The sequence below is a fragment of the Chrysochloris asiatica genome, unplaced genomic scaffold, assembly GCF_000296735.1.
Source record: "Chrysochloris asiatica unplaced genomic scaffold, ChrAsi1.0 scaffold00176, whole genome shotgun sequence".
Lineage (NCBI taxonomy): Eukaryota > Metazoa > Chordata > Mammalia > Afrosoricida > Chrysochloridae > Chrysochloris > Chrysochloris asiatica.
Window position 1 is genome coordinate 5,876,490 of NW_006408694.1, and position 26,721 is coordinate 5,903,210.

The window sequence follows — 26,721 nt, forward strand, 5'->3', positions numbered from 1 at the left end:
GCCTACTAGTCTTTGTTTGATGGGAAAAAGATGAGACTTTCTAGTCCTGCAAAAAAAAAAAAAAAATTTTTTTTAAGCCTCAGAAACCTTATACAGGGATACTATGAAGGTATTGTACAGGTAACTTGATGGCACTTAACACCGACAACAATCACAATGCACCAATATGAGACTAGTTCCGTCAGTGAGATTGAAACCTTCATTGATAACCTCTAAAATACTATCTAAGGAAGTGTGATGGAGCCATCATGTTTGGTGTCATCTAGTTTACATGTGCCCTTTGTGATGCACCGTTGTTCTCCCTTTTCACTGTGCAAGAAATGAACTCAGACTCAGAAAGTTTAAGGAGCTTTCTGAATTGGCACAGTGACTGTAGCAGCACCAGAATTCACACCTAATCTGTGACTTTGATAACTCCAACATTGTGTGGTACAAAGGCACAAGATGAATCACCAGGTCACCTAAAAAAATTCAATTCCACTAGCATAGAAAACCTGAGTGCTGGGAGAAAAACATGTTTTTTAGCAACTTGTGGGTCCAATAGCAAGCACAACTTTCTTGTTTGATAGCAGTGCTTCAGGAGGGGGCGGGCCCATAGGAAGTTGGATCAGGTCTTCGAAAGGTTCCTAGAAGCCACAGTTATGATACACAGCCACGGATGCACACGGTCACCTCTGGCGGCAGCACTCCTCATTTTCCAAAGAATAATTAATAAATATTTTCTTTTAGCATGTAACAAACAGTTGAACCAAACAATTATGTAAACTGGAAGTGACCCAAACGCGGGCAGTTTGGCAGCAGCGCAGGGCAATGTATTGTGGCGCACATGTGCGTTTTGTCACTCCTCCCTCTCTGGTGATCTGCACTTAATAGGAATATTTTAAACTATGTAGCTAAGCAACAGAGGTAATTGTTGCTTTCTAGAGCTTTTGTTAGCACTCTCACACAGCCCAAATATGCATAATTAGGTATAATGTCTATAAATCATTATTGTACACATGTGGGTAGTTAAGTGGAGTGAGAGAAGAGTTCAATGAATTGAGCATATTCACTGAAAATGCTTTTTATTTGTTTTCTGTAGTTCATAATACTTTGAAATTATCATAACCCTTTACACTTTCTCTTTAATAGCCAACTGAGATATTGAGGAAAACTTCATTTACATTTTAGACTATGTTTAATTTATTACTTAAACCTGGAGTTTTTCTGATGTGAATTCAGGGAGGATAAGCTGTCCCTTCAAATAGTATGCACTTGTTTATCCAGGCTCTCTTCTAGGAAGTAAAATGTTAAATTTTTCAGTTTATGTAGAATAGATCCCAACAAAAGACTGCACCCTATAATCAGCATTATTTAAAGGGGCTAGTGTTGTGACTAAATTCTTCCCTTCATCCAAAAATGCTTTTAGTTACTATGGCAATATTTACTTGATCCTGGCAGTCAGTGTTGATTTAGGGGGATAATTACCAGAAAGGAAGATGATGGAGATGCATTTTTTAGTGTCCTTGTCAGAGACAATGTTTATAAAAAATTAAATGAGACAAAAAGAGGCACATTGTCTTGGGCACAGACATCCTCTACTCGGGCCCTTACCACCAATGGCTAAGCCTTTCTTCTACCTGAAGATGTTGATTTTCACAGAATGCTCTTCACTTGGTGTCTTTAACAGTCTTTAAAGGCCTTATTATTTCTGGTTTCCATCACCCATCTTGCCTTTTGAAGCACAGAGATGGTTCTGCATTTGTTTTTCTTTTCTTTTCTTTTTGGTCCTACTGCATGATAGAAGGACAATTGCTGGGGGTTGGAGCATTTCTCAGCCTGGCATGTCCTGTGTTCTGTGCTCCTCATCTCCTGTGCCTAGACTAGGTCTCCAGCCATCAGAGCCATGGACCTCCGCCTCCTTCCCTGCGCTCCCATTTATGCCTCTATATTGGGATGAACATCAGTAGTGACCACCCAAACTGAAGCATTCCTGGGAATGAAAGGGATAATACTAGGATGGCAGGCACATTGGGGCCATTCTCAGCCAGAGCAATTTTCTGCTATTCATGACTCCAGTTGACCACGTACTGAGAGAATCTAGCTAAATTTTCAGTGCCCTCCAACCACCTCCCCTTCTTTGCTCACTTCCTTTTTACATAAAGACATGTGAAGACCAGACTGGAGAATTTGCTACTTTTTAAGATATTTTTTGATTATGCTAATTTTTCATTTACCAAAATATGACCGTGAGTATATCACACCTGAATTTAGAAACTATCTTAAGGATAGATTTGACGCATTGAACAATAAATAACAAGTTTTGTGATGATATCAAGGATATCACACATGAATAAACCAAAAGGTCATTTTAAAAAGAGAAAAGAAAAATTATAAAGATCAGATTGGATGTGAGAAGAGACTCTGAAATTTGTTCTTGAAGGTAGAATAGCTAAGGTATAAAGAAGAAATAAGGAAGTAAAAGAACTGAACAGAAGATTTCAAAGGGCTACTTGAGAAGAAAAAGTATTATAATGAAATGTGCAAAGACTGGAGTTAGAAAATAAAAAGGTAGAATATGCTCTGCATTTCTGAAGATGAAAGAACAGAAGAAAAGTCGTAGCTATAAGTTGTAATATTGCTTCTGTGGTTAAAAATATTACAAGACACAGGAAACATCAAAAGATGATGGAAGGAATATACGGAGCCACTTTACCTAAAAGAATCAGTATACATTCAACCACTTTAGTAGGAAGCATACAACCTAGAACCGATGGTATTGAAGGAAGAAGTTCAAGCTGTTCTGATTTGTTAGATAACATTGAATAGGTTCTGACTCGTAATGACCTTATGAACAACAGAACGAAACAATGTCCAGCCCTTTACAAACCTCACAATTGTTGTCAAGTTTGAGCCCATTGCTGCCGCCACTGTGCCAATCTATTTCATTGTGGGTATGCTTCTTTCTTGCTTACCCTCTACTTTACAAGCATGATGTCCTTCTCTGGAGACTGGTCCCTCCTAGTAATATGTCTGAAGTATGAGAGACAAAGTCTGGCCATCTTGGTTTCTACGGAGCATTTTGGCTGTACTTCCTCCAATACAGATTTGTGTTTTTCTGGCATTGTGCTTTTAATATTCTTCTCCACGCCATAACTCAGATGCATCAGTTCTTCTATGGCCATTCATTGTCCATCTTTCACATGCATATGAAGCTCATGAAAACACCTTGGTTTGGGTCACACACACTTTAGTCCTGACATCTTAGTCTTTTGAACACTTTAAGAGGTCTTTTGCAGCAATACATCATTTTATTTCTTGACTGCTGCTTCCAGACATTTTTTAAAAAACAAAGCAAAGAAACAAGGCTCCAGGAACTGAGAGAATAACAGTTACAATATTTCATCAAAGGGATACTGTCCTGGAAATAGATCTGAAAAACTATGGGGGATGATATTAGGGAAATAAGCTTCTAAATATATTGTCATGCCAACAGGGAAACCTGAAGATTATTTTCTTGATAAAGTACTGTTGTTGTTGTTGTTGTTGTGTGCCATCAAGTTGATTACAATTCATGTCAACCCTATATAGAGTTTCTGAGAATGGCTGGTGGGTTTGAATGTCAGAATTTGTGGTTAGAATTCAATGCTACACTGGGGCTCTGATAAAGTATAATGTAGCATTGCGTATATTTTATTTCCTTATGGTTGGCTATGAGATGTCTTTACAAGAAAATTATCGTGCTTGGTAAAGTGGAGGGTCAACAAAAAAGAGGAAGACCCCCAACGAGATGGCTTGCCATGGTAGGCAGCAGTAACAATGCACTCGAGCATAACAATTGAGGATGGTACAGGACCAGGCTGTGTTTTGTTCTGTTGTGCTGTGCGTAGGGCTGCTATGAGTCAGAACCAAATTGACGTAACAACAACAAATGGTTGAAGAGGTGGGGAATATAAGACGTGCACTAATAATCATTTCACATTCAAGACTTTGGTTTTAAACATCTACTTCTTGGTCAGTACTCCAGAAACACGTAGCTCTCATTATGCTGAAAATTCTAATAGCTCATTTCTTTAAGGGCAAATCTCAGAACATTAAATTCTAAGATTTGTTTAGAAGTCCTGGGGGTGAAAAAGTTAAGTGTTCTGTTGCTAAGTAAAAGGTTGGTAGTTTTAACCCATTCAGCTGCTCTGTGGGAGAACAACCTGGCTCCCTGCCTTCATAAAAATTACAACCCAGGAAACCCTGTGGGATAGTTCTACTCGGTCACAAGGATCATTGTGAGTTGAATATCCATTAGACAGCACATAACAGCAAAGGTTTGTTTTGCTTTAAGAAGATATACCTTTTACGCCCCAATGTTTATACAATTTATGAATGTCACATAGTAGAACTATAAGAGACCTTCAAAAAGTTCATGGAAAAATTCTGTTACCCTTTAATTCCATGTTTCCATGATCATTTTGAGCCCACTGTATTATATATATGTGTGTGTGTGTGTGTGTGTGTGTGAATGTGCACGTTTGTGTGTGTGTGTATCCTGGTGCCATTGTCTTAAAATATTTTTTGTTCTTCTGATTTAAATACTGGTTTTCTTTTTCTGTAGAAGAAATCATGATAAAACCTATGGATGGCACTCTTTATTCAGCTGCACAAGAAAACTCCAACAGAAAAGAAAACAAATATGCTAGCTACCGAGAACTCGTGGTCAAATCTTTAATGCACTTGGGAAAATTAGAAAATGAAGCATCTATGCAGAGTGTGAGTGAAACCTTAAATGACAGCGGCATCCAGTCTTTAAAAACAGAGAGTGACGAGGTAGACGACTGTTTTCTGTTTCATTCTGATGATGGAAAAGACAGACTCAAGGACCCCCAGCTCCAGTACTGCTCATCTGATGACAGCGAAAGTAACTCAGAAAGCACAGAGAATGGTTGGGAGAGTGGCTCCAATTTCTCAGAAGAATCCAAAACACGTAGAATCTCCAAGTATATTTTAGTGGATGATAAAAAAGACTCATTGGAAGTTCCAGAAATAAAAGCAGAAGGTGAAAATTTTATCCCTTGTAAAAACATGCCTGATCCGGAAGTGGAAAGGAAAGACCCTCCGAAGTCTCACGTGGAACCCCTGGATGGCCAAGCCCAGCCTCCCTTTCCAGAGCATGAGGAAGATCATCAAGAGTGCCTGTCCAATATGATCCAGGAGACTAGGGACCTGGAAAAAGCCCAGGGCAACTTAAATTTGCTGGAGCAAGCTATTGCATTACAGGCAGAGCGCAGCCGCGTATGCCATAACTCTTACAAAGACCTGGATCGGTTCCTTCTGGAGCACCTGGCTGGGGAAAGGAGGCAAGCCAAAGTTATTGACCTGGGTGGAAGACAAATCTATAACAGCAAACGTAAGACACATCTTTACATTACTGTTGGAACACAATTCTTTTAACATTTGAAAATAAATTAACTGCATTTCGTTATTTATAGCAGATCATTATGGGGTGGGGGGGGGATTTAAAAATGCATTTCTACTTGGTTGGTTGGTTGGTTATGTGCCGTGGAGTCGGAACCGACTCATAGCGACCTTGTACAGGGTTTCCGAGGCTGTAAATCTTTAAGGGAGCAGAAAGCCTCATCTTTCTCCCGCGGAACAGCTGGTACTTTCAAACTGCCAAACGTGAGGTTAGCAGCCCGATTTGTAACCACTCACTCACTATGGTACCAGAGCTCCTACTAGGGCTCCTTTAATGTAATATTTGTTGTTGTTAAATGTCATCTAGTCAGTTCCGACTCATAGGGTTTCCGAGGAGTGACTGGTGGGTTTGAACTGCTGACATTGCAGTTGGCAGTCCATTGCTTACCCTGTAGCCTCACACCAGAACTCCTTAAATGTCATGTGTTGTTTTTAAGTGCCATCGAGTTGATTTCAATTCATTGCAACCCTGTATAGTGTTTTCGAGGTCTGATAGGTGGGTTTGAACCAACAACCTTGTGGTTAGCAGTCCAGTTTTTATCCTATAGTGTCACACCAGACTCCTAGTGTCATACAATGAGGAGCAAACTAATAATGTCATGTAGACCTACTGTAATGGGTGAGGTGGGGATGGCATGTTAATGATGATTGTACTCAGATCAAAGGAGGTCTTTTGACTTTTGGGGGGTTTTTTGTGGTTGTTTTCCCTCCAGCATTTTCACAAGCAAAGAAAGGATCTATTGCCTTTATTTCTCATTGTTTGATTGTTATTTAAATGTATCTACCACCACCACTTGCCATGGAGTCAACCCCAACTCATGGCAACCCCATGTATATAAGAATAGAATTCTGCTCCATAGAGTTTTCAATGGATGGCTTTTCAGAAGTAGATAACCAAGCCTTTTTTCTGCAGTGTCTCTGCATGGGCTTGAACTTCTAACCTTCTGGTTAACAGCCAAGAGTTGTAACTAGTTGCACCATCCATTGACTTTTACTATATGTTGTTGTTGTTGTTGTTAAGTGCTGTCAAGTCGATTCTCATAGCAATCCTGTATAGTGTTTCCAAGGAGAGGTTGGTGGATGTGAACTGCTGATCTTGCTATTCTATCTGACCTGTGGTTCAGTGCTTTATCCTACAGGGCCATACCAGTACAAGTACTTTATCAGCCATTATCATTTGATTGGCCAAATAAATTCCAGAATTTTTTTTATCTTTATTTTACTTTCCCACCTTCATTCAGGGAATATCTGATTGATTTTTTTTATTCCAAAATAATGGCAAACCATTTGCAAGCTAGAAAGGATATTGTGATTCTTTTCAGAATAAAACTAGATGTTAATGAGTTTAGAAGTTTCACAAGCTCTCTAACTCAGATTCACAAATAGGTCAAACAAATATAAAGAGTCAATGTGCTTTGAGGAAACCTTACAGTTATTGCCTAAACTTTAGGACAATAAAGGTACTGTCATAAGTGCTGTCCTGCTGTCATACAGGTACTCCTCTCTCTGTCCCCATATCTGTCTCTGTCTCACTCCCTGGCCCTTTTACCAGTTGGACTTAACATTGATACTAAGTTAGGCAGAGCTTCTTAAATGGTGGTCATTTAGTACCCAGGCCACCATCACCAGTTGCTGTCGAATTGACTCTGACTCCTGGTGTCTCCATGTGTGTCAGAATAAAACTGTGCTCCGTGGGTTTTCAATGACTGAATTTTGGGAAGCAGATCGCCAAGCTTTTCTTCCAAGGCCCCTCTGGGTAGATTCAAATATCTAACCTTTTAGTTAGCATTCACGTGCATTCATCATCCACACCACCCATGAGATTTTCAGTGAGTGCCCAGGAAGCTTGTTTCAGATGTGTCTTCCCAGGATCTAATCAGACTTATTACACAAGAAATCAGGTATGGATTAAGAATCTGCATTTTGCTAGTAGGTTCTTCAGGTGATTCAGGGGCACCCTCAAGCCTGAGAGCCACAGAACTAGGGGAGGCTTATAAAAGAGAAAACCAAGGTCATGGATTAAAAATGCTTACTAGGATAAAATGCTAGTATGCTTTATAAGTTCTTGGTCGCTGAGCTTTCTCCAGGAATGAATTGTATATTTTGTCATTTTTAAGCCCATTTTAGTACTCACCTGACATCTTTCCAATTAACTTCTTACAGCTCAGAGCTGAGGAAACAAAAAAAAGAATAAAATAATGCCATGACTCACTGGAAAAACTCATTGCTATAGAGTTAATGATGACTCACAGCCACCTATAGTACAGAATAGAAGGGGCCTAGTAAAGTTTCTGAGGCTATAATCATCACAGAGGAGTCCTGGTGTGGCACTCTAGATAAGCACTCTTTTCCTATGATGCAACTGGTGGATTCAAACCACTGACCTTTAGGTTAGCATTCCAGCACTTAACCACTGTACCACCAGAACTCCTTTAATGTCATATTGTTTTTGTTGAGTGCCATCGAGTCATTTTGACTCATAGAGACACCCTGTATAGGGTTTCCGAGGAGCAGCTGGTGGGTTTGGCGTATAGTGAAGAGCAAAATAATAATGCCATGCAGACCTACCTCAATGGGTAGGGTGGGGGCAGCATGTGAATGCTGTGTGAGTCTTGGGGAAGGAAACCATAGACTTAGCTCTGGACATACACAAATATGCAACTTGTTGGATTTCTCTCTCTCTCTCTCTCTCTCTCTCTCTCTCTTTCTCTGTGTGTGTGTGTCTAAAGAGTAAAAAAATCAGAAAAGGGTAACATTTACTCCAAATTCCCCAGACCAATCATTTCTAATATACTATATTTCACTGATTCTAAGAAATACAGTTTCCCCATGTTAACAAATCTGAAATAAGTGGATATACTATAGATTAATTTTCAGTAGTTATTTCGATCTTAATAGCACACAAAAAAATGTTTCTTCTTACAGCCAATGAAATACAGTGTTTTGGAAAACCCTTAATTATTTGTGGCACAGCATAAAATACCTGAGAATCATTTTTACAAAATTTTTTATACTTTTTTGTTTGTTTTCAAGGCTATGGTATCTGTGTTTATAAACATAAGGTCATGTTGAAGACTTGGAGAATTATTAACGGGGCTGATGTACCCTATTGCATGGGATGTGGTCCTGCCTTGGCATCAGGAACAAAGGCTATATTGCTGTGTTAAAAGCTTATACATGGATATGCACATAAACTAGTATGGAACGGAACCCGATAAGGTGATACTCATGGTGCAGAGGAACCATGGCCTCATTCTAAAGGATGACCATAGAAGGCCAATTCACACTCTGTCCATTGGTCCAGATGTGGAGCAGTGGCATCTGAGGCACTGTTTTCTCTGATAATGCATACCATCAGTCAACATGCATCATAACTGAAGATATTGTTCACCAAAACATCATCCCCACTCCCATTCACCTTGGTCATGTGACTCCTCTGCTAAGGAGAGAACACTAGAATTATGCAAAATGATTTTACCCAAGTCTTCAGATGAGTTGGGCAATTATGACATATATTAAGTTGATGACATTATTAAATATGTAGCGAGCGTCATTCTATAATTTTGTTCAGCTGGGGATACCTCTAGACTGAATCCATCGATTATAAGAGTATAACAGGTGTGAACAGGGACTATACCAGACAAACCAGGATGTTAGGTCCCAGATATAAGGGCGCCTTCATTATGCAGCATTGTGCTAAGGAGGAAAAAAAAAAAAAAAAGGAAAGAAGCCAGGAGGCCTGAGAGTTACCCTGAGCTCAGGCTCTGTTTTCTTATCATACAAACAGGTTTTGCCCTAAAAAGCATTTCATCAGCATCTTTGTTTCACCCAGCAGAAAAGAGACTTGCAGACAAAGGTGCATGATGGCCTGTCAGTGGGCCACACCTGGTCAGGTGCCAGGCCTTATCTCCAACCCCTTCTCTGGCTTCCTACAGACAAACAGTATGGCAAGGAGTGAAATGCTCCATGCCAAACCTATCAATGGGGTTTAGAAATGTGGTCTCAGGTGGACACAATCCAAGAGAGGAAGGGCATCAAAATACATAGTGTTGCTTTTCTCATTTTCTCCAAAACAGTCTCATATAATGTCACCCCTCCTAACTTCACTTTAGCCAGACTTTGAGAATTTTGACTGGTATTCTACAGATACTTAATGGCCAAGTCAGCTTGAAATTTAACAACATTTTTGGATTACATAAACTATCCATAAAACCATACGACATATCAAGACTCTTAAAATAAGTCTCTTGGTGTTTTATGAAATACAAACATTGGTCATTGTAGCTGGGTGCCCTCGAGTTGGCTCTGACTCATGGTAAACTTATGCAAAATAGATCAAAACACTGCCTGGCACTGCACTAGCCTCAAAATTGTTATGTTTGAGCCTATTTTAGCAGGCACTGTGTCAATCCATTGCATTGGGGGTCTTTTTCGCTGACTCCCTTTGACCAAGCATGATGTCCTTCTCCAGAGACTGGTCTCCCTTCTGACAGTATGTCCAAAATATGAGCGACAGAGTATAACTTTCTTGACTTATAAGGAGAATTCTGGCTGTACTTCTTCAAGACAGATTTGTTTGTTATTCTGGCAGTTTGTAATGCTTTCTGTATTCTTCTCCACCAACATAACAGAAATGTGTCAATTCTTCTGTGGTCTTCCTTAATCATTGACCAGCTTTCACATCCATATGAGGTGATTGAAAAAATCATGGCTTGGGTCAGGCAGACCTTAGTCCTCAAAGTGGCACCTTTGCTCTTTAACACTTTAAGGAGATCTTTGGCAGCAGGTTTACTGAATGCTTATTTTCTTAACACAACATTGTTGTTATGTACCATCGAGTCAACTCTGACTGATAGCGCCCCTTAGAATTTCCAAGGAGAGGCTGGTGAGTTTCAACTGTCTACTTTGTGATCAGCAGCCCAGTGCTAATCCAGCACACTCCAGCATTCTCAACTTTAAATCCTGTCCCAAAAATCAATTACTGCTACATATCCCTATCCTTCAACTGCTAACTGCTTGCTTATAATCTACCCTTCTCTCTTTGAAGCTCCTCTGACCTAGTGGGTTTGTTACACCTTGGTGGCTTCTTGGGACCATGCTGAAACCATGCCCCCATATAATGGTATAACATATGACTTACTATGCCTTGTATGTTTGGCACCATTCATGCCCCCATATAATGGTATAACATATGACTTACTATGCCTTGTATGTTTTGGCACCATTTGTTACACCTTGGTGGCTTCTTGGGACCGCTGCTGAAACCATGCCCCCATATAATGGTATAATATATGACTTACTATGCCTTGTATGTTTGGCACCATTCATAACCCCAAAACTGGATGACCTAGTGTCATGGGGGTACATCGCTTTCCCCAAAGTGTCATCCTGAGATATCTGCTGCATCTTTCCCTTTTCTCTGCAAAGTACTGCAAAGAGAAATATGTGAGCTTCCATACACAGATACAGGCCTTCACTCTCATTCCTTCTCCAGCTGGGTCTTTGTGACAGGATCATATGCATTATTTATTTTTACTCTTAGCCTCAAGTGTGCTCATTGCTGCTGGTCTCCTGCCCCTAGAGTCCACAGTCTACATAGAGTCGAAGTAGAAGATCCATGGGTGTTTGTGGTACTGGACTACACAGAAGTGTGGAAGCAAATGTGACCATAATGATGCTTTTTAGAAATATATCTACCGTTTCAATCACGATTGAAGACACCTACTAAAGTGTCATTTGTATCAGCTATGTCCTTATCACGGTCTATGAAGTTCTGGTTTGTTTACATCTTTCTCTACCCCTCAGCAGTGTGGGCCAGGAAATCAAAACAATTCCCTGGGAGTGTCTTCAGACCTCTCTTCTCAAGGCCTGTCCGGTGGCAGCTGGAAAATCTGGGCTGAAGGCATCTCTTTTACCTGCCTGGTTGAAACTACTAGGCCATGCTTCCCAGTTCATGCATACAACATTCTCCCAGGTACTTCCAGCTCCTTTGAGTCTCCAGAAAGGGCATCTCCCTAGGCTTTTGCTCCAAGAGTCTGTATGTGCATCCAACAGAGCAGCACACTATTGTTGCTTCAATGGAATGGAGGCTGCTGGGTAACCGGAGACAGCATGGAGACTCTCCCAGCCTGACCTCCCAGGCATGCTGCTCTGCAGAGCTGGAAGCACTGGCACCAAGAGCTGCACCCCTGGGTTCCTCAGTGAGGCTGCCAGCCACTCACAGCCACAGGCTGGAGGGGCCTTGTCTGAAAGAAAAAAAAGGCTTCAGCTTTTTTGTTTTGTAACTTTGACTTGCGCTTTTTCCAGATTCTTTTAATAGGATGTGGCTGTAGCTTGAATAGCTTCTTTCTTCTCTCTCACTTTTTTTCATTGTTGGGGGCCCATGGATCCTCTGGGTAGAATCGACTTGACATAATGAAGCTCTAACTACAATATGTGTCATGACAGCTTAAAACCATGTCTGTGTTTTAGCACTCTTTTGCCCTGTGTCAGCCTTTGCTTAGGAAACCAAGAAAATTGAAAACATTTTAATGTTTCCACAGGTCTTAGTTGAGGGTCTTATTCAAGGCAATGTGAGAAGAATGCTTATGATGCTAGAACTGAACCAAATGAGAATGTCAGGTCTACAAGGCCACACGATTGAATGGGACAGGAGAGAAAATAACCAAATTAATTTCTCCATCTAATCTCTCCACAGACTCACCAAGGCCTGACAAGAGGGAGACAAAGTGCCCCATCCCGGGGTGCGATGGCACTGGGCATGTGACTGGGCTCTACCCGCACCACCGCAGCCTCTCAGGCTGCCCCCACAAAGTGCGGGTCCCCCTGGAAAGTGAGTATTTTCTAGTCACAAAGAGACAGGCTTTCAAGTAATGTACCAGAATACCTTTACCTTTCTCTTCCAATCTGGAAATTAGGAAAGGAAATGTAAGTTTTCGATTGTTATCTTGATGGCAATTTCAGTCCAGCTATGTACCTGCACAGACCCTCTGATCCAGAAGCTCAGCTTCTTCCAGTCCTGGAGGAATCTTCCTCTCAGTGCATCGTCCAAACACAAGGGGACATCATCTGAGCACACAGGCGCACCATGGCAGTCAGGGATGTCTTGTGGCCACCCTCAACAGTAGGAACGCACATGCTGGGATTCCATCTCAGCACAGCCTACAGTAGGGAGAGCCTGAACAAGAGCTTAGACTCCCCGGTGACAGCCCCACTGAAAGCCATGGACCAGAAAGGAAAGGCAAACATCACCTCCTCTAAAGTCTCTACAAATCAATATGTTCCATCCTCTGCTTTTTGAGCTTATTAGGGAAATACCTGTTGAGTTACACAAACTGCAGCAATGAGAACACCTCAACATCACCTTTATCAAAAGTAAAATTCTGCAAATCACTGAACCCAATCAGCTCAGCACTGTGCTCCAGGACAAGCAGCTCCTCAGACTGACTCCTGGGTTCTGTCACCAAGCTTTCAACAATAACCAAATGGTAGTGAAGCAGAATTTAGGGTGGGAATAAATTAAAAATTTGAACAAGCTTGCTGAATTTAGCTTTTGGAGTTCTTCAAAACATGGGGAGAGAACATGGTGGATTACATAACTAAATTGAATGCAAAACTGGGAAATAACTTTACTAGTGCATTTTGTATTTATGGTAAATTATCCTTTTCTTTTATGTCCTGTTTTGTGCTTAGTTCTTGCCATGCACGAAAATGTCCTCAAGTGTCCCACCCCAGGCTGCACAGGACGAGGCCACGTGAACAGCAATCGTAACACCCACCGAAGGTGATTCCAAGGAGATGCTCATCATTTTTCATTAAAATAAAAATAAGTGAGAGAAATTTTCCACCAATAAAATAATGAACTAACAAAATGTTTCATCACTATCAAATACCACTTGAAGTAGATAAGATCTATTCTCATTGTGTATAGATTGAAAGAAAAAGGAAAAAAAACTCATTATATTTTTCCTAGAAATTGGCATGTTAGCAGTCAATTAAATAGCCCAACCACCCTCAAATTTTATATTTTGAAGTTGTTGGAGTTATTTATTCATGTAGATACCTGTATAAATAGAAACTGTTCTCTTTTGCTCTGGGACTTTGCCATAAGTGTCTTGCTACTGAAAAGAGCTGATTCAAGATTATCTTGGCTCATATTCAACAAATATTAAAAGGGACTTCAATATACAAGTGTTTTGACTATAAACCAAGCTTAAGGTAGATATTGTTTCTTTGAAGTTGCTACTAACATAAAACATAGATGCATATTTATATGGAAACGTATTCTGCATATGTAAATATTTTGATGTTGTTGTTGTTATGTGCCTTGGAGTCGGTTCTGACTCATAGGGACCCTGTCAGGGTTTCCGAGGTTGTAAATCTTTACGGGAGCAGAAAGCCTCATCTTTCTCCCACGGAACAGCTGGTAGTTTCGAACTACTGACCCTGAGGTTAGCAGCCCAATTCGTAACCACTATGGAACTGTTTATTGTTTTATGTGTACCTTTTATATTATGCATAGATTATGTGGCCATTATTTATTTATAAGTATATTCCCAGAAAGCTTCAGTTCCTATACTTTCAATGTAAAGTAAGATATAAAAGTTAGTCACTAAAATTTTACTAAAATCCTCTGATGAATCATGGAGGAGTTACTATGCTGACTTCTGCAGTTGGACACATGGTAATTTAATTGAGCACATTCCACTAAAATACTAAGAAGTTTCTGTGTAATTTAGTCATTTCTCCATTACATAATACTTTGCTTTTAAAAAAAAAATCATTTTTTTTTTTGTCTCTGATTTTGTCTCTGATACAGGGTTGGGAAAAACAGTTGACATTATAGTTTACAAAAACCCTTTGGGATCTTTTAATGTGATACTGGCTCTAAGTGAGCTATCAATATGACCTAACATTTAGCATGTTCCAAGTATATTGTAAGACACATGCCAAGGCAACCTCCATTAACATTTTAACTCAAATCCTCCCACTTTTTTTTTTAAAACAGTCTTTCTGGTTGTCCAATTGCTGCAGCTGAAAAATTGACAATGTCCCAGGATAAAAATCAGCTTGATTCTCCCAAAAGCGGGCAGTGTCCTGACCAAGTTCACAGGTACGAAACTCACATGATATTCCTGACCATGTTTGTGTCCTGCTCTAGTGCAATGGGACTTCTTATCCATCATTAGTCAGTCTCACTGGGGCCTGACCTTAATTCTGAGCTCCCCAGATACCTGTGTCTGCAGCTCATGTGAGAGTCCTAGCTAGATTATCCCTCTAAGACTTTCACTTGAAATTAACCCATTTGCAAATGTAGCATAATGTGGGTAAGTTAAAAGAAATAAAATATATGAGTACATACCCAAACCAACAAACTAAACTCATTGTCATCAAAGATTCCAACTCATGAAGACCTTTGTTGTTAAGTGCTGTCGAGTCAGTTCCAACTCATAGTGACCCTGTACAGGGTTTCCGAGGGTGTAAATTTTTACAGGAGCAGAAAGCCTCATCTTTCTCCCACGGAGCAGCTGGTAGTTTCAAACTGCTGACCTTAAGGTTCGCAGCCCGATTCGTAACCACTACGCTACCAGAGAGAATAGAACTGCTCAGTGGGGTTTCCGAGTTTGTAAATCTGTACAGGAGCAGATTGCCTCCTCTTTCTCCCACAGGGCTGCTGGTGGACTCAAACAACAAATTTGTGGTTAGCAGTTCCATGTTTAAACTAGTACAATACTCTACATTTAACCAGTCTCACTGGTCCATTCAACACTCAGTTATAATTGACTTAACCTTTTTGCATGGAGAAAAATGTCATCATAAGTAAATCGTTGTTGTTGTTAAGTAATGTCAAGTCAGTTCTGCTCCACAGTAACCCTGTATAGGGCTTCTGAGGAGTGACTGGTGAATTTGAACCATTGACCTTGTGGTTCAAACTGACCTTGTGATCCAGTGTTTATTTTACAGTGCCACACCAAGATTCCAAAATCAATATTCAACCAAAATATGGATAATTATGCATATGCACCCTTGTTTCATATATAGAGGGCCTGAGCAGCGCCTTGAGTAAGTGCTTTGATGCTAAGAGAAAAGTTGCTGGCTCTGGTCCACCCAGAGGTGAATCAGAAGGTAGCCTGATAATCTACTTATGTAAAGCCCCAACCTTGAAAACTCTACGGGACAGTTCCGACACACATGAGTTCTACATGAATCAGAATTGCTTCAGTGTTTGGTTTCTTTAAACAAAAATTCATCACATAAACTGGTAACTACTAAAATATCTTCTATTGTTTCTTGTGAAATCCTGGTGTGGCACTGTAGAATAAGCACTAGACTGCTAAATAAGGTTGTTACTGTTAAATGCCTTTGAGGTCTACCCATAGGACCCTATGTAGGGTTTCTAAGGAGTAGCTGGTGAGTTTAAACTGCCAACCTTGCAGCTCAAACTAGTCTTGCTGTCCAGCGCATTATACTTCAGTGCCATACCAGGACCATAAGGTAGGCTGTTTAAACCCATCAGCCGCTCCTTGGAAATCCTATACCGGGTCAGTATGACTTGGAATCAACTCATTGGCACTTAACAACAATAGCAACCTTGTTCCTGGTAGCCTCCAGTTCCTTCACAGTGTCCAGTAGTTTTAAAGCCCTTATAAACTAGATAATAAAAGATTTGTGATGATACTTAACATGGAGTTCTACATTTATCTGTACAAAAATCATAAAGTTAGGAAACGTGATTTCAGGTCCCAGACAGACACCAGAACTAACTTCATTGTTGCTGCAGAGTAACTGAAATGGAGAATTGTTAGAAGTTTTAGCATGTTTCCAGGGTGTTTTTTTTCCCTTAATATTTTGCTTCTTTAGATTTAATTAAAAGACAAAATTCCACATCAGTGAAAAATAAATGTCAAGCAAAGATCATGAATTACTGTATAAATCAGAATTTAACCTCTTAAAATAGGACTTCTGATTAGTGTTACTGTATTATCTAAGTTTTTCCTTTAGTAGGTTATTTATCAAAGCTATAAATAGCATTCTTTCATTTTGCTCATTTCTTAAAAGGTAAATATTATCTTGGGTTAGAGCAGTGATGAAACTTTAGAGGTGTAAGCTCAGTTATTCATACAATAAGATCAGTTATCACTCAAAGGTTTTCATGTAGTGGCTAACACTTTTTTTTTTTCATCTAATCCAAAAAATACAGCATTAAATTTTGACCTTTTTATAAGTTAGGCATATTTTGATGGGACACAAGAAAAAAGCTATGTTTTTTAAATTAGTAAATTCTAAAAGGTGTATTTGTTTATATTCTTACCATTGTGCCTTTGGCTGGAGTTGATGACATGCAAATGTGGTGCCATTGTTGAATTCAAACTCGGTCATTCTAAAGGAATGTTTTATTCATCTTTAGCTAGGGCTGGGATAACTGGTGAAAAACAAGATAGCTAGTGCAATACAGTAATTTTGATTCATATTGAATTTAATAGATAAAACACTGAAAGACTATTTAAAATATTACTACTGCAAAATAGATTGAAAGTGAGGAAGAATGGTGAAATGTCTAAGAAGAAGGAGCTCTGGTAGCGTAGTGGTTACGAATTGGGCTGCGAACCTTAAGGTCAGCGGTTCGAAACTACCAGCCGCTCCGCGGGAGAAAGATGAGGCTTTCTACTCCCGTAAGGATTTACACCCTCGGAAACCCTGTACAGGGTCGCTATGGGTCGGACCCGACTCGATGGCACTTAACAACAACAACAACAAGTGTTTGCTGTTAGGTTTCAGTCATCTCTGCAGAGTTGAATGGAAACTCAGCACTTACTGTTCTGAACAGAATCTAATTACATTTTCTCACTAGTTATGGTGTGACACTGTAGAATAAACACTGAACTGCTAACCACAGGGTTGACAGTTCCAACTACCAACCAATTCTCAGAAACCTTATATAAGGTTGCTCTGAGACAGAATCAACTCGATGGCAATTAACAACAACAGCAACACCAGCTATAAGCAAAAGTATTTGCTGCTAACTCTATCACCAGTTCTAACAAATGACGTGTGCAAACCTTGCATGTGCACTAACCAGTACCTAGTGATGACACTTTTCTCTAAAACGTTCAGAGTGCTAACAAACATTTAACACTTGATCCTCATTGTTGTCATCAAGTGCTGTCAAGTTAGTTCTGACGCATAGGGACCCTGTATAGGGTTTCCAAGGAGTGGATGGCGTGTTTGAACTGCTAGTCTTATGGTTAGCAGTCCAGTCCATGCTTATCCTACAGTGCCACAACAGGACTTCTCATAGTGGTGGTGGTTATGTGCTGTGGAGTCGGTTCCGACTCATAGCGATCCTTTACGGAAGCAGAAAGCCTCATCTTTCTCCTGCGGAACAGCTGGTAGTTTCGAACTGCTGACCTTGCAGTTCGCAGCCTGATTCTTAACCACTATGCTACCAGAGCTCCTTAGGACATCTCATGGTACCTACATATCCCTCTTATACCCTCGTGAGACTGGGAAAAAGAACATGGCCCTCAACCCCACATAGCACAAAAAGCATCCTCAGAATTGTGACTCAGCTCTCTATAGAGTGTGATATCTCTGTGGGACCCAGTGAGAGTTACTTGCATGTCCAGTCCATTTTCAGTTCTAATACTAATATGCTCACCAATTGCTATTACTGTTAGTGCCCTAGAGTCAGTTCTGAATCATAGCAACCATGTATAGGGTTTCTGAAGAGTGGCTGGTGAGTTTGAACTGCTGACTTTGTGGGTCAAACAGACCTTTATGCTAACCAGTAATTTCATATCATTTCTTTTGAACTACTCCTCTCTCTCTCCAGGGCGAGTTTAGTGAAGCAAATTGAATTCAACTTTCGATCACAAGCCATAACCTCTCCCAGAGCCACTGTTTCAAAAGAACAAGAGAAGTTTGGAAAAGTACCATTTGATTATGCCAGCTTTGATGCCCAGGTTTTTGGCAAGCGCCCCCTCCTGCAAACAGGCCAAGGACAAAAAACACCACCATTTCCTGAATGTAAGCTTCCAATTTAATACTCAATATCAACCAAAAAGATGTACGATGTATGTGTATGTTCTCAAACATATAATATACTCTTTACAGCTGGAAAGAGAGAAACTATGTTGTCCAGTAACATGAAATAAGGAAATAATGATGTTGATCTATGGAACTGATTACACACTGAATATGGTGAATACGTAATGAGTAATGTATTCTACAAATATGGTGCCGTTGCTGATCTAAATACAACAATTCTCAAAGAAGATTTAATTATTTAACTGGGATTGAGAGTAATATGCTGAAATATAGAACAGCTGTTATAATATAATATTTTTGATTTGGATAAAAATTGTGGAAATAGTATTTAAATAAAATTTGAAATAGTATTTAAATAATAAAAAACATTCGGTTTGAAAGTGGGGAAAATGGTGTCAAGTCTAAGAAGAAACTCATAATTCAAGAGTCAAGTTTTTTGCTAGAATAAAGTCTGGGTATACGTAGGTGTGTGGGTGCGGCTATGGAGATATTTACCTACAAATTCAAGAATTCATATAGAAACATGAATTATGTTAATACTCTGAATGAAAACATTTAGAAGACCCTAATTCAAAAATGGTGTAACATATAAAACAATGCTTTCACTTTCTTTGTTGTTGTTGTTGTTAAGTGCTTTAGAGTCCTTTAATATTCTCATGAAAAGGTGAGAAAGTAAAGTTTGTGAACAAACACAGAGAATGATTTCTGTGTTTCAGTAACTTATTTTTATTCTTCTTATAACTAATCATCACCCCACTTGGAGTCTTTCTTAAACCATACATTTCTTTTAACAACTTCTTACAGATCCTTGGAATTTCTTTGATCCAATTTAACTAAACTGAGCAATCTTGTTGTTGTTAAGTGCCTTCAAGTCAGTTTCAAATTATAGTGACCTTTTATAGGATTTCCAAGGAACAGCTGGTAGGTTTGAACTGCTGACCTTGTGGCTTGCAGGCCAGTGCTGATCTTACCGCCCACACCAGAAGTCCTTGCTTCCTTATATGATATTAATCAACTCTTTCAAATTATTAGAATGCCCTGTAAAACCCAGCAGTAGATCATCAGACTCAAAGGCCGTTAAGTGCATTATGCTCCAAAAGATACTTGATTTTACCTATTCTTACCAAAGATAGATCCCAATCAACATAGAAAACCTGTTCATATTAGGAAAAAAATATGCACATAAATACACATGTATATACAAACATACACATAATTTGTGTATATATTTTATTATGTATATATGCACACACAATATGTAAAAATCCATACATTCATACACATATGCTTAATTCAAACAAAGCTAGTTAATTCATGCATTCTATATATTTACATGCATCTTAAAGGACGTGAAATAGTCAATGACTTTTCCACATACTTAGAAGGATAGGAATAATATTTCATGATGTTTTAAATTTTGATTTATGAAAAGTAATGATCAAATACTTAAGATAAATAATTTTTAAAGCAAAATAAATAACTAAATGCTTTGCTATTATCCCATATTGACTCTAGATACTTTTCCCATACGTGATAGGTACAAACATCCTAGAGTGCAGAGAAATATGTTTAATTCCATTTCTCAATATGCCTTGGCACTCGTGACAGAAACATGAAATCCAACCTCAGCCTTGATATCTAAAGGGCCTTTCTACTCACCTTGAGAACATTTTCTCTTTGTCTTTTGCTTATTGCACTGTTTCTGAATGTGCAAAATGCTAGCTCAGTTAAGATGCTGCCATTTATTTGGTTGAATGCAGAACAACTTCTCATGATTTAAGTACATAGTAAACATGTATATTAAATGATTAAAATGTAATCCATATGTAGGTATAAATTGTTCTCATGAAAACACAAACTGGAAGGCTAGAGTTCTCCTTTACCTACCTATAACCTGTCCTTTCATTTGTCCAGTTTTAAGATGTGCATGCTTGGTGGATTTTGTTAGTGCAATTTTGATCTGCAATTTTGTGTCACACACCTTGCCAATACACCTGCCTGATAGCATTATTTATGGAGTTTTGTTAGAAGATGTGAAGACACAAATAAATAATATTAAGAGAACAGGCATTCTCTCAGCAACCACATTCTTTGATCTGTGAGCCTGTTAAAGCCAATCCAAATAGCCTTCATTTACTATCCCAGTGGATCGTGTTTTAATTTATTCTTCCCATTTTCTAATGGAATAAGTTATAACTTAACAAACAAATCTATTTAATTACTAAAATCACATATATGCAATTGCTAATCAAATCTTTTTTCAACAGCAAAGCATTTTTTAAACTCAGTGAAATTTCCAAGCCGACTGCCTAGCACAGGCGCCCACACACAGAGCCCTTGCCGTGCCAGCTCTTACAGCTACGGTCAGTGTAGTGAAGACACCCACATAGCAGCAGCTGCTGCCATCCTGAACCTTTCCACCCGCTGCAGGGAAGCTGCTGAGATCCTCTCCAACAAACCACAGAGTCTGTCTGCCAAGGTAGGACAGTCCAAGAACCCAGAGGGGGGGCCCAGCAACTGAACGGTGAGCGTAAACTGCCTTCATGTTCACAGCTACACTCATTCGCACTCATCACCCCTCCCTGGAAAGCACATCTCTTTCTCTATCCTAGGAAGAGAGTCAGAGGAACATTTGTGGTGATAAACTTAGGTCACTCAAGAAAGAATGGAAGGTAGCATGCATTGCTCTGTAGCTAATATTGGCTGTGGTATGCCAACGCTTGGGGAAGAGTGAACTATGAAGACTGATTGAGGAGAGTTCATAGATCTCAAACACATTTTTGTGATGGAGGATTTGGCACACAAGATGAGGGTTACTATAAAAACAAATGGAAGCTTTTTGTGGTCTGCAAAGAAAATAGAGTAAGGAAGGTTTTATTAAGCTATGAGACTTGTAAAACATTTACAAAATTGTCTCATGGAATTTTACTACTGCTCATGTTGATGCTGCATAATCTGAGATATATATATATGTATGTATGTATGTATATTGCTATAATAGTCTCAGAGTACACCAGGATAAAGAATATTGACAAGAGGTAGTTTGGGATGGGGTACGGGTACTCAGGGTGTCCAAATTCAAAACCAGATTCTCTGAAGTTTATGAAACATTTGTACAACCCATAAAATTACTTACATACCATTAATAATTTCCAACTACCAGTGAGAAGTCTAAATACATGTGGATAATAACTTGATGAAAACAAAACCAAGGGTCCTTCCAGACTTCCCTTTTGTCTGAAGCAGTTTATTACACAACCAAGTAGCAGTCGCCCCAGGATATTGTCAGAGCTGCTTGGTCATTTGTTCCTGAGGCCTCTCAGTCAGTGACTCTGTCTTCATGTTGACACAAAGGACTTCCATTTTTAAAAAAATTATTATTTTCTGAAGCTGATGGCAGAAGCCAGTTGGAGTAAAGAGCCCACATCTCTTCTAAAAGCAATGTATCCTTGCTTTCAGTGGAAGGTTCACTGACTAAACTATATTTCTGAAATTCAGGTGATTAAAGCAGACAGCCATTTTTGATTTCTTAAATGCCACCCTTACTCACTGTGTTGTCTACTGTTCATCTGGGACTTCAGAAGAGTGGGTAGCACAGTGCTATCAAGTGTCTGACCAATGAAGCAGAATTACCTTCTGGGTGAAGCCCAGCCAAGGAAACTCCAGGAAGATTTGGTGGCCAAAACCACTCAAAAAATATTCTAAACAAATAAGGTTCTTAAACAAAGAAAAATACACTCTCTAAAAGTCTAAAGAAAATAGCAAGCTATTCAAATTCAAAGCAATCCAAGTCAGAAGTTGTTTATATAAATGAATCACTTAAGTAACTAAAAAATTCAGCTTGAGTTATTTTTAAATTCCTTTTTAAAACTTGAATAAATTTCTCTTTTTAAACAAATATTTTGATAAGCAACTAATTGAAGAAATACTGAAGGTCTGACCTTCTCAGCGCTTTATTATTTGGTTGCCTCAGATGTCCCATAAGAAAAAAACAAAATTGCCAGTATCAGAATTAGGAAAACTATTTAAGTGACGATCAAACTCTAGAATGACTGATTCCACCAAATGCAAGTGTAGACATTTTATTTATTGTTTCTCAGATTTTTGTCTTTAATCCCATAATCTGTTAAATGCTGAAAGAATCAGATAAAAATGACTAAAATCTGAGGGGTTTTACCTTTATCAATATATATTTCTTTCTTATTAAAGCACATTTCTGGTCAGAAAAGTGACTGGTAAATTGATACCTTTTTGAAAACTCAAATAACCCATTCATTTCCTAAGCACTTTCTTCCTCTCCTCCTAGATGGTTTATTCTCTGGAGGGCACAACACACAAGGGTGGTCTTGTCCCTTTTGCAACACTGGTAACAGAGCTTTAGTTGTAGAAACCACACAACTGATGGACAATGATAATGTAAGAGACAGCAAAGACCCAGATTCATTTTGTTAATGTTTGTTATACTGGTGGATATAGGAACCATTTTCCCATGACAGTTGTCTCCTTTGATACAAAAGTTGTTAAAATGGGATAAATGTGATACCCTATAATGTCACTGTGCAGAATTCATTTTCTGGTGAGCATGACACACTCCCACACAACTTTAACAAATTGCTGCATTCTGCCCTAATTGAATGCTATTTCCTGAATATAGGGGAAAAAATACAAATTCCTAAAAGAAGAAACAATATTTATTTTAACAAAAATGATAAAAAGCCTCTGGTCAAATAGTGCCCAAGGCAGTTTTTTTCTATATTCAGTGCTGCAGTTACTCTGTCTTTTATTTCTCATTGATTAAGTAGAAACAACCTACTTCTCCACATTCATTCCTCTTCTACTAGCCAACTTCTCTTTCTACTTCTTAAGTGTAAGAAGACTTAGAACTTTCTTCTAGTTCAAGTTGTTACTGTTTCTTCCTCATGTCAACATCCCTTGAGGATGTAATGATGTACAGCTTTCCCCTCTCCTGACTCCTGGAGTGGGAAATGTTTAATGTATGATAGAAACATCCCAGCAAATGGACTCATATTTGTATCAAACAAAACACCTTTAAGAACTAAAGTACCCAGGCTGAAGATTCAGTTTAGTTCACTCAAGATCCTTCCTTCATTGAACTTATGGATAAAGCAAGACAAAAGAGACTATCCTTGATAGCTGTAACTTGGGTTTGTGGCAAGGGAGAGGGTCTAGTTTAAAGAGAGAAGATTCCTAACACTCAGGGAGGCATGGCTGGCTCTGCAGAGAGTTTGGTCAGAGCTGATTTCTTGTTTCCCTTCTGCCTCCATCCGGCCCTTACTTTTATGTAATGCTGCTTTGGAGTTGATTCTGACTCATATGACTCCAATGGGAGCAGACTAGAACTGGTCCATAGACTTTGCACAGCTGTGACCTTTCAGAGAAACTCTGGTGGTTCAGTGATTAAGCACAAAGTGTTGGTTATTCAAATCCGTCAGATGCTCCATGGGTGAAAGATGTCACAATCTGCTTCCATAAAGATTTACAGCCTTGGGGCAGTTCTACTCTGTATTAGAGTCTTTATGAGTCAGAGTTGACTCAGTGGCAGTAGATTTGGTTTGGGTTGGATCTTTCTGCAGCAGATTATCAGGCTTGTCTCTGAGTGGGTTGGAACCGCCAAACTTTCTATAAATAAGTGTTTAACCATCTGTGCCTCTTGGGAATTCCATTTGATATAATGAGTGTCTCTTAACTAGCATGTTGTTGTTAAGTGCTGTCGAGTTGATTCCAACCCATAACGACCATGTATAGGCTTCCAGAGGACAGGCTGGTGAGCTTGAACCACTGACCTTGTGGTTCAAACCAACTTTGCAGTCCAGTGTATTAACCCACAGCGCCACACAGGACTCTCCTTAACTAAAGTTGTTGTTGTTGTTAAGTGCCGTCGAGTTCGGGTCCAACCCATAGCGACCCTGTACAGGGTTTCCGAGGGTGTAAATCTTTGCAGGAGTAGAAAGCCTCATCTTTCTCCCGCGAAGAGGCTGGTAGTTTCAAACCGCTGACCTTAAGGTTCGCAGCCCGATTCGTAACATACAGAACCCTATAATATTGTCACTGTGGGCACTATGCTTTATGTATCAAACCAATGGAAACTAACCTTAATATCTACTTTTCACATAACTTATTGGTGCTAATCTAGACTTTCCATACTTTATGCAAGCTCACAGCTGACTCCAAGTTCGATGAGCTATCTGAAGCAATGATTTGCAAAATGTATTACTCTTATAGAAGTTAATGGGAGCAGGCATTATTTTCAGAGAAGCTGGAGGGCTTTAAGTTCCTACAAATTCTAAAGATAAGTAAAGAAGTTATAGATTTCCAAAATGTTCTTCTCCTTCCAAAGTTCCTTAAGCCCAAGCACCTACCTACCTGTCACTAAGACACTTCCCTCCAGTGCCACCTTGCACACCTGAAGCGATACTGCTGTCACGGTCACTATATCCAAGAAGTACCAGGCACGTGTCAGGTTCTATGCTGAGGACATCGGTATTCTTTTACATTGCCGATCCCAGCACACACTAATTCACCTTATCTTGAAAGTAGAAGATTTTAACAAATTAATTATTTGCTTAAATATGGCATGTACATAATGCATATCCAAAACATCAAAATCACCTTAAAGTGTTTTAAGTGTCTCTCTGCAGAATCAAGTCAAGAGAAAAAATTAGCAATATTACTACTTAACCAACCTCATAATGGCTAACGCTAGTTTTAGGGTCCTCGTGTGGCACTGCAAGATAAGCACTGGATGCTAACTGTTTTAAGGTCAGAGGTTCAAACCAACCAACCGTTCCTCAGAAACCCTATACAGGGTTGCTGTAAGTCAGAACAGACTCCATGGCACTGAGCAACAACAATAAAACTAATTTTGTCTGAAGTAGTAGCTTTCTCTTGATTCCAGTGCCTCCTTGCTTGCAAGATACAGAGAATGTCCTCCATTTAAATATGAAATGGGTATGAGTTGTAAAATGCACATGGACCAAAGCTACAAACACCTGCCCCTAGGGTGGTATCTTGCTCCTGATGTAAGCACACAGGTAAATGCTCTCACAGGGGGTGTGGTTGTGTAATCCTGGGGGAATCAGTGTTCCCAGAGTGTCTGTCCAACCTCAGGGAGAGTACAGCCTGCACATGGCAGATAAATGCACCCGTTTTCTTCCTTCCTCCCACTCTTATCAGCAGAGGTAGGAACACGCTTCACAGTCTATCTTTATCCTAATCGCTGCAGCTTGCCAAGTGTTCTGTTGTTTGTTTTGGTGTTTTCCCCACCTGTTTAGACAAAATGGCATATGCACAGTGTGCCTTAAAAGAAAACAAAAAAATGACACTTGCTTGAAATGTTTAAAGTTCAAAGTCTGTTTTGTGCTTGAACAAGACCTAGAAATAACATGATGTCACTTCACCATTCTTTGTGCCGAAAGAGACTGGTGGCTATTTGTGTACTTAGAAACCAAATGCAGCCTTTTTCAGCCGTCTTAATATCAAATGGTTTGTACCACATACTGTGAATGAAATGTTAGGAGCTTCTATGGTCAGACATTACAAGGAATCAATTGATTTCCATGTGGGGAAGTCATGAATTAATATTGAGCTCTTTACCCACTACCCCAATATGGTAGCTGAAAAAAAGCCCTGGTGATATGGTGGTGAAACACTTAACTGCTTACAGAAAAATTAGCAGTTCAAACCCACAGGCGGCTCTGCTGGAGAAAGATGTGTCATTTTGTATCTGTAAAGATTACAACTTTGGAAACTCTATAGGACAGTTTTACTCTGGTGTGGTACTGTAGAATAAGCACTAGACTGCTAACCACAAAATCAGCAGTTCAAACCCACCAGTTGATCCTCAGATACCCTATATGGCGTAACTGTGAGTGGGAACCAACTCGACGTCACTTAGCAACAACTGCTGACTTTGGTTGCAATGAGTCAGAATTAACTCAATGGTAATGGGTTTTGTTTTGGTTTGGTTATTAGTTGTTGTTGTTAAGTGCCGTCAAGTCAGTTCCAACCCATAGCGACCCTGAACAGGGTTTCCAAGGCTGTAAATTTTTACAGGAGCAGAAAGCTTCATCTTTCTCCCTTGGAGCAGCTGGTAGTTTCAAACTGCTGACCTTGCAGTTCGCAGCCTGATTCGTAACCACTATGCTACCAGAGCTCCTTTGTAGCTATTTAATAATGGAATTTTACTACTACCACCACTGCCACCACCCA

General features: G+C 39.5%; 1 protein-coding gene across 1 annotated transcript in view; it reads left to right on the top strand.

The window, feature by feature from the left end:
* The window catches only part of ST18 (suppression of tumorigenicity 18 (breast carcinoma) (zinc finger protein)), a 198,926-nt gene that overhangs the window by 61,433 nt on the left and 110,772 nt on the right, over positions 1-26,721 (top strand). Inside the window, exons 7-12 of the mRNA XM_006871867.1 lie at positions 4,586-5,377; positions 12,143-12,277; positions 13,138-13,228; positions 14,453-14,557; positions 18,278-18,471; positions 20,760-20,971. Coding sequence (XP_006871929.1) covers positions 4,586-5,377; positions 12,143-12,277; positions 13,138-13,228; positions 14,453-14,557; positions 18,278-18,471; positions 20,760-20,971 — 1,529 coding nt within the window. The remainder of the gene's footprint in view (positions 1-4,585; positions 5,378-12,142; positions 12,278-13,137; positions 13,229-14,452; positions 14,558-18,277; positions 18,472-20,759; positions 20,972-26,721) is intronic.